Source organism: Glossina fuscipes, unplaced genomic scaffold (assembly GCF_014805625.2).
Source record: "Glossina fuscipes isolate IAEA_lab_2018 unplaced genomic scaffold, Yale_Gfus_2 117885, whole genome shotgun sequence".
Taxonomy (NCBI): Eukaryota; Metazoa; Arthropoda; class Insecta; order Diptera; family Glossinidae; genus Glossina; species Glossina fuscipes.
In genome coordinates this window covers 5,288-14,026 of record NW_024006213.1, presented here as the reverse complement: position 1 = coordinate 14,026, position 8,739 = coordinate 5,288, and the positions used below count along the sequence as shown (strand labels likewise).

Below are 8,739 nucleotides of genomic sequence, written 5' to 3'. Positions count from 1 at the left end.
TTTTAAATTTTCCTCTTTCTTTCTTTTTGGACACTCTCGAAATGTTAGGTGGTGGTCCAGAGACCCGCAACCTAGACATTTGACTGAAAGGCATGAGTTCGTAGGACAGGCCGGTGACTTGCCACAGTTTAGGCATCTGCTTTCCTTACTTTTGCAGAATTTGGCGATGTGGCCAAATCGGCCGCAATTATAGCAGAGCCTGACGGAAGGAATGAAGTAATCAACTGGAATATTACAATAGTTGAATTTTATACCCTTGTGAATTAGTTTTCCCTTGAAACCAATCTTTAGACTGTTTGTTGGGATGAACATTTCTCTGTCTGCAGGGTCTCTTCTGAAAATTCTTGTAACAGAAATGATTTCAATATCAGAGATAGCTGAATTGAGAAAGTCCTCTTCCTTAATTGAAGGTGGAATGTTTTTTACGATCCCAAATTTTTCTGTGAAAATTCTCGGGATGTAGGCCTTGCAAGACTTTGGACCAAAATCATTGTTTATTATAAAGTTGTTGGCATCAACCGCAGTGGCAAAACCAAGTTTGGCTTTGCCATTGGTGATGGTTTTGATATTAATCAAACCATCCAATTTGAGATCTTTGATGTGTCCGAAAAAAAATAAGTCTGAGTTAAGGCGAAAAGGTTTCTCTAGGTTATTGTTACGTACTTCAATGAATACGTAGCACTCATCGGTCGTGTCATCACTATAACGATTTGGACTAGTTGGGTCACAGTTCTTTCCTTTTATGGGACTACGATTATTATTACTGTTCACAGAGCTGTCTTTATTAGGAGGCTTATTCTTAGAGGGAGCGATCGGGGACTTTAAGGAGGTGGTATTGACATCCTCGCTCAATTCTCTTACGGATGAATTATTCTTATCAGAGATGATCTTTTTGACACCTTCGTTCTGGTTTGTGATTTTTCTTTTAAATGGACCCTTGCTATGCGTGATTCGAACAAAATTTTCGAAATCATCATCGTTTGATAACATGCTTGAGAGCCTCACCCCCTTGAGGGGCGAGCGACTTTTAGGTTTCGTGCTAGATTAAAGACAAGAGAAAAGGATCAACTGACTTACCGAGAAAAGAAGGGATATGGAAATCAGCCGTTTTTGGTGGAACCGACAGTGACAGAGAAGAACAAAGCCTTGTAAGTTAAAGCAGTATTAAGAATTTGACAGGAATCACCGCTACTTGATGTCCAATGTACAGGTGAGTTGACGAAGTGAGTCTTGTCAGGATGAGGTTGAAGACAGCAGGTTGTGCTGCGCAATCTGCGGAGAAGCACAAGGACGTCGAAGCCTTTGTTGATTTTGTTTAAATGCCGCAACTTCACTATATATATTTTCACTAGTTCAATAGTTTTCAGAAGCAAAAGTTTGTAAAAGAAAAAAGAGAATTTTTCTTTTTTGTTGAAAAAAAATTTTTTTTTTCAAGAATTTTCTGCAAGAAGTGTCCTGTTTCATGCAGGGTTGCCGATGTTCAATTATTCTCAATTGTAAACAAATTCAGACCGACTTTTTCAATTATCCTCAATTGTAAACAAATACATACCGACTTTTTCAATTATTCTCAATTGTAAACAAATACAGAGTAACTTTTTATACGCTTAGTCTCAGATGCTCCCAAATTTATACGCAACATTATACGTAGCACAGAGACACCGTGCCGTTATTCCTATTTTTGGGACTTGACAAATCATATGGTTTTGTGTGTTTATATACAAAACAACCAAAAGAGATAAAAGTACAGGAAGAAATGATAATCGTTTCTTTTAAATTTTGAAGTTATTTATCTAATTTATCTTTATCTTAAAGTAATGCTTTTTCTTTACATTACGTGATTGCACTTTGGTTATTTCGGCTCTACAATCATATGTTTTTGTTTAAATTTTCCTATAAAACAATATGGTAACGCTTTTCCCAATTGTGTTTACTTGGGAGCTTTTAGCCCGAAAGCGAAAATGACGACCCATTCATGTAATCAACTAGATTTTGCGTGAAATAAAACTTGGTAGCTCTGCTTGAGACCTTATTGCTGTTTTTGACGGTTGTGTTATCGATAACAGTCGATACATCTAAGTAACATAACTTATAATAACTGCACTGGGTTTTATTAAATTGTATAAATTTTTTTAAAATAAATTTTCCTCTTTAAATACTAAAGTTTTTATGCAAATCAAGTATAAAAATGACGAATCCAATGAGCAGTTAATCAGGTTAAGTGAAAGCTGAACGAATATTTGCAAATTTCCCGGAGCATTTTACGTTATAAGAAACAGGCGGTGCATAAAAATTTTGCCAGCAGCCGGGGTATTATCAAAGACAGACAAAATAGCTCATAGAGAAGTTAAATAAAACTAACAAGAAGTTCAATGCATCTGCAGCGCTTTCTAGATATCAAAATTTAAAATTGCTTCTGAAGAAGATATTTATAAGTTATTTTAAATTTACACGTAAAAAAATTGAGTGCGGGTATTCTGAAAGAGGGTGTGCGTGTTTTTTGGGTTTTCTTAACATCTTTAAACGTGTTTTTTCATTGCGGTCTTCTATTTTTTTTTTTGATAACACTGCCGTTTTTGTATTTCTGCGGGAAAAATGGATGTTTATGATGTAAGCGATGATTTGGTTAAGAAACTCAATGATTGGAAATTGATAAGTATTATATCGGGAAAATTCAATGAATTAAAAGAGAATCACTCCAAAGTGAATTTTGTGGAGCACGCTTTAATTGATTTCAAATACATCGAGAAAATTCTACTGAATGTTAAATTGCGTGAGGAGAAATGCAATAAACGTAGTTCCGAATATCGCATGTTGGGGAACGAACAGTTTTCATTGAAAAATAAGAAATATTTTCAGGTGAGTAAATGCATTCCGTGATTAAGAGAAGATAATTTTTTTTAATTCTTTATTGTAGGCATTGGAATTGTATAACAAAAGCATTTGTTTTTCGGAACCTGGGTCTGAGAATCTTTCAATAGGTTATGCCAATCGTTCCGCAGTTTTATTTGAATGGAAACGATATCATGAATGTTTAGCTAACATTGAATTAGCACGTAAAGCTAACTATCCGGCACGTTTAATGCATAAATTAGATAAGCGTGAAAAGGACTGCCGCCTGTTATTGGCCACCCAACCGCCTGATGTGCAATCCTATCAATTTCAAATGGAATTTGAGCCTCATTCTCAGGTGCCTAACATAGCTGATTGTTTGGAATTGCGTGAAACCCCAGAAGAGGGCCGTTTCATATGCACAAAACGTGACCTGGTTGTAGGCGATCTTATTGCTATCGAAGAGCCTTTCTGTTCCACACTTCTTCCACCTATGCGATATATACGTTGTGCCACTTGCAAGGAAGAGAAATATTTAACCCTCATACCCTGCGAAACGTGCTGTTCAGTTATGTTCTGTTCAGAAGAGTGTTATGAACGAGCTGTTAGTACTTTTCACAAATACGAGTGCCCGGTTATCGATTTACTGCATACTATGTTCAACAAAATTCACGGTATTGCTTTGCGTGTTTGTCTTACGGCTTTGGAATTGTTTCCTACCATAGAAGAGTTGATGGGCTTCTGCGAAGAACCGGATAATCAACAACGTTCTGCTTTTGATTTGGATTACGCCAACTTTACCGCGCGAGAGCATTATCGAGCGATACATGGAATGGTAACCAATCAACATTTACGTTCTGTGTCAGATTTATTTCAAAGGTCGGTGGTGTGTGCTGTACTGAAACATTTTATGATCAATTATACACCGTTAAAAGAGTTCTTAGGCGGAGAGGAGGGTCAGAATTTCTTTACCGAATTATTGTTCAGGCACTTGCAGACCTCGCCTTCTAATATGCATGGCATTGATTTGGTAGAACAACTTAATGAGACCAAAGACGATACTACACATTCGTCCGGTGCCTTTGCTTTCTTATCACTACTCAACCACTCATGTGCTCCCAACACGTTACGTATTTATAAAGGCTGTAAAGCCTACCTTTTTGTATTTCGTCACATACCCGCTGGGGGTGTACTATACGATAATTATGGGCAAGTAAAATCTCATTAAATAATTAAATACTTGATTATCTTTATTTTTTTGGTTTGCTTTCTCACCTTCATTTTCAGAGCTCATTTTGCGGTATTCCCTAAAGCGAAACGTATTGAAACCCTGTCCATTCAATATCGTTTTACGTGCAAATGCGAAGCTTGTCAAAATGATTATCCCACCTTTGACAAATTGCAGCCGAAACTTTTTATACCTTATGTAAATGAGGAGAAGGATATGAAAAGCTTAATCGCGTATGATTTCGACTTCGCTTTGAAAAACTATCGTAAATATTGTGAATTCCTTACCAAACATAAAGATGCTTATCCTTGCGAACAAATCAGTTCGGCAGAGGAGAGTTTGAAGATGGCTTTACATATACTAGTTGATGCCGTGCCTCTGAAAGCGAAAATGAATCAAAGCCCACAATTTTTTGAACGTTCTAAATCATATGACCAGAAAACAGAATCGTCGGATAACGAACAAAAACTCGAAGCTATCAGAAGTGAATAAGGATAAAAATTGAAATTAAAGCCATTTGGAAGAAAAAAACCGAGATTACCGCAATGCAGCCAGTAAATCAATCACTATATCATCATCTTTTTAACAGAATGAAACATCGTCTAGCGAAAAAAAGAAAAACCTATTATAATAACGAAATCTAAAATTCGAAGTCTGTGTTTTCATGATCGGGCTTTCGATTGTTACTTTTTTCCTATTACATCCTATGCGCATCCTATTTTGCGTGTTTTTTGAAACAATCGAAAGAGATAATTTTTATTGTAAAAATTTTTTCATAGCACTTTTTAAGTTTCGAAGTTTCTTTAACGTTTCTTTAAAATTCTCTTTTATTTTGTTTTATTTTTTTTTTCCTAACTTTTGTTCAGACAATTTTCCTTCTATTCCCATCTAAAAGTTTACTTACTTTAATTTATTGCCAATTGACAGTGAGACACAGTGAAGAATTTTACCAATTATGATGAAAATGACAGGAGCAAAACAAATATAAAAAGCCACAATTAATAATATAAAAACGAGAATATATTATTTTAATAGATTAACAAAAAATCATAAACATTTTGTTTCATTTTTCAGCATACAGCGTTAATGAATGACCCCTTACTTGAGATCTGAAGCAACGTAAAGCACTATGTAAACTCAACTTTTGGACGCAGACGATATTGAAAATATGCTTTATTTTCGGACTAATATTTTGTAAATTGTCAAAAAAAAAAAAAAAGGATGAACTTGAAAATAATGTAAGAGGAATCCAAAGGTGGACCTTTAATTGTTTCTGGGGCACTTTGAAGGAGATTTTTTAATAACACATCTATCGATAATGTTACACATTCATGAAGGAAGTTGCGTGTTACTCATGTTGCCATCACTCTGAATGTTCGATAATATCATATCCACGCCTCAAAACTTAATATTAGCTTGAACTAAGTATAAATTTCTTCATCTTTTTTTTTTCTAATCATAGTGCCCGCCATATCTCTTCTGTAAGAACGGTTGCGAGACTCTTCTCGTAAGTTGTTTCATCATGCGTCGGTTGTCTTAACTGCACGATATCCTGTGCACTCGTCAAAATGTTGTGCTTAGTGAGACTTAATTCTCTAGTGTGGTCACCAGCTCAATCTATATAATTTTTTATGAACTGCTAGCGATTTCTTATGGGCTTTCCTGGTTTGATTTATTGCTAAAGGAGCCAAAAGAGAAAAGGCGAACCATCTACCTCACAAGTTCAAACCATCCGTATCGCAAGCATAATTCCTGGCACTGTTTTATTTTGTTCCGGAAATTATGATTTTGCTATAGATGGATGGTGACTATTAATTTTTATATAAGAATTTGTCATTTAAATCCACAAGATGATCAATTGCCCTCTGTGAGTGAAAGTTTTCATCATAAAAGCAACATCAAATCGAATGTCTCCTATGTCAACGCTAGCTATACTTTTAACTTTTTGACGGTTGTCGTAAGAAAACGTCTGAGTCATAAACCAGCTCTTAACAGAACATAATTTTCGCATCTATAACACCCTATATACAATGAACAGAATCATAGCCCAAAATATTATTGAAAACTGGCATTTCAACAACTATGAGACAACTGTGAACTTGAAAAATGTTTTTTCCGTTGAACGTAGTTATGCTGTCATCGGAAAATTTGGAAAAGAAAAAGATTGCTACAGATGGAACAGAAAACTGGCATAGTTTTAATATGCCTTCATAACCGCTATCGCAAATAAAATACTTACAAATTATAAATTGTTCTATTAATTGTGAGCATGGAAGTTAGGTGTACAGCAGTTCCAACTTTGGCGTTGTTATGTACTACAAGCATTATGTTTTGGACAAATAGTTGCTTAATGCATCTATGCATGGCTGATCAAAATGCTTCTGCCAAATACATGGTTTTAGATCAATATCCGGTTAGAATTCCTTATCTATTGTAAACGTGTCGAGCCAATTTTCATATTTCATACGCTGCTTCCAAATGAGACAATCTCTGTGCTAAATTTCACCATTCTATCTCAAATTTTGCATAAGCGTTACAATAATCAGCGAACGGAGATAGGGACGGAAGAACGTGATTGTGAGGGCCAATTAAGAAACTGGCTAATTTTCACTTTCTACATCAATGTTACAACATACGGGTTTTCGGTACCAGATGACTAGCCGACGGACGAACGTTTCCTAATGAGCTTTTCTGAAGCTTACAAACGGGACGGCGAATCTGTGAAGAAAATAGAAAACCCTCAAAGAATAGTAGTAGTTGTAGTTGTCTTAAGTCACAGGTATCGAATATATATGTAGTCAGCATACTTTTTTCTATCATACAAAGTCCAAATTAGTTGTAAAGGTATTTGTCAGCATAATTTCGCAAATCGCATTGTCTGGGTCATTATAAAAAAAAAGCAAAAATTTATAATTGCAAAATGGCTGTCGCTAATTATGCTAATTTACATCCTTCCTTCCGAATTTATTTTTCTCATTTAACTGTGCGCTAAAATATACAGCATTAGTGTTTTCAATGGTTATTTGTTGCTTTTATTATTATTCTGCCTCCACGTAAATCAAGAAACCTAGCATTACTCAAATATCTTGCTGGGATGCTTGCGAATCATATTGTAGTCCTTACACCCTGCCTTTTAGTAGCTGTGACTACTTGCTTAATTTATTGAATGCCTAACAAATTGCACATAATATAGTTACCTGCCTCATCGTAACGGGGAAACAATTACAAAAGTATGTTCCTGCGCTAATGTTAAGACAACGACAATCGCTACCATTACATTTTGACTATCCATCCCACGTCCCAGATCAATTTAAATACAGGGTTATAGCAGCGGAAACTAGACAAAAAGAATAATCACTCAATTACCGTAACATAAAACACCGTACAACACATTTACAAGCCCGAAAGATCAGAAATTGACATGCCATACAGAATAGGTGTGTTACAAAGGTTGTATGTAGCAGGCATCCAGCAACCGACGGATTCACTAGCTAGGGATCATATAATAGCGGCAAAAGATAATAAACATGTTGAACTACCCAACACAAATACCCAACTTGAAGCACAAAACCTAAAAACTGAAACATGGCCGCTTAAAAATTATAGACTGACGAAATCAACCACTAAGTCAAAAAATTACTACAAAGCAGAATTATAGAAACAGCAGTGAGGTCTTACAACTCATCGTTACTTTTTGGAAAGCAGACTAAACGACCCAATTGTCGACGACAAATTTCCATTAACCCGAACAGAGGACATACTCGAGAAGTTAGGCGAAGTAAGTTCCCCTCTATCAATTTACAAGATTATCTTTTGTTCACAACATATCGTCTAATAGCTTTCAACGTGTGTTCGATATACCGCTGTCTAAATTGGTAACAGAAGCTTTCTTTCAGTACTAGTAGTAGTACGTAGCTTAGGCCATCACAATAATAACCCAATGAAAGTAATCCAAAAAGTCGCAAAGAATGCTTCCGCAAGAATGCTTGGACGTCCGAAGAAGTGAAACCGGATTCATCAAAATTCCAAATCATCAAAAGTTAACTTGTCCTCGAGGACACACATTCTCCAATTAGTACAGACGTAACAAATAAAACCCGTATGGGTCGCGAAGAATTTGAGCTCGAAGAAGTCTTAGAATTGGAAAAGGCTCAAGATGAATGCAGAAAGCAAAAATTATTATCCCTGGAGGCTGAACAAAAAAAAAAAAGAAGGAGGCACGTGAAAAAGAAGTCCTCATAGATGAATTTATGTTTAGTGGTAAGAATGCTTCTGAAATTATTAATGAATTTGCCGAAAAAGTCGAACAATTGCGAGAAGAAGAAAAACAAGTGCCACCACCTAAACCTGCCACACAATTCTCTACGGATATGAAGTTTGGACGGTTCGGCAGATCATCAGTTTTTGCCTGTACCCAAATTGGAAGAAGGTCCATTATACGTTCATGAAGGTCCCATCGTCTTTGTGGAAGGACCACATTCTCCAACTGTCTTTGAAATCGAAAACAAAGGTTTTATGACTCACATAAGAAGCGCAAGTTGGCGGCTACCGTTCTCCAATAGCTTGCAAACGTGCTTTGCAGGAATGCTATGCAAGGTTTATTTTGTTATTATTGTGTTAATGACCTTAAGTTCGCTTATGTTGCGGACGTTTTGGTTCTTATGATAAAGGATTCTTAA

At 35.9% G+C, this 8,739-nt stretch overlaps 1 protein-coding gene and 1 pseudogene across 1 annotated transcript; both read left to right on the top strand.

The window, feature by feature from the left end:
- The first annotated feature begins 2,153 nt into the window (after positions 1 to 2,153).
- On the top strand, positions 2,154 to 5,068 carry LOC119644495 (SET and MYND domain-containing protein 4-like). The gene is made up of 3 exons (XM_038044054.1): positions 2,154 to 2,859; positions 2,918 to 4,041; positions 4,120 to 5,068. The coding sequence occupies exons 1-3, from the start codon at positions 2,596 to 2,598 to the stop codon at positions 4,550 to 4,552; spliced, it is 1,821 nt and encodes a 606-aa protein (XP_037899982.1). The 5' UTR covers positions 2,154 to 2,595; the 3' UTR covers positions 4,553 to 5,068.
- Positions 5,069 to 8,042: 2,974 nt separating this feature from the next.
- LOC119644496 lies at positions 8,043 to 8,739 on the top strand (annotated as a pseudogene).

Bases quoted from the DNA above. Each gene is read 5' to 3' on its own strand.
- LOC119644495 (XM_038044054.1), top strand. From the start codon at position 2,596: ATGGATGTTTATGATGTAAGCGATGATTTGGTTAAGAAACTCAATGAT. The intron at 2,860-2,917 runs GTGAGTAAATGC...TCTTTATTGTAG, and splicing joins AAAATAAGAAATATTTTCAG to GCATTGGAATTGTATAACAA. The intron at 4,042-4,119 runs GCAAGTAAAATC...CTTCATTTTCAG, and splicing joins GTACTATACGATAATTATGG to AGCTCATTTTGCGGTATTCC.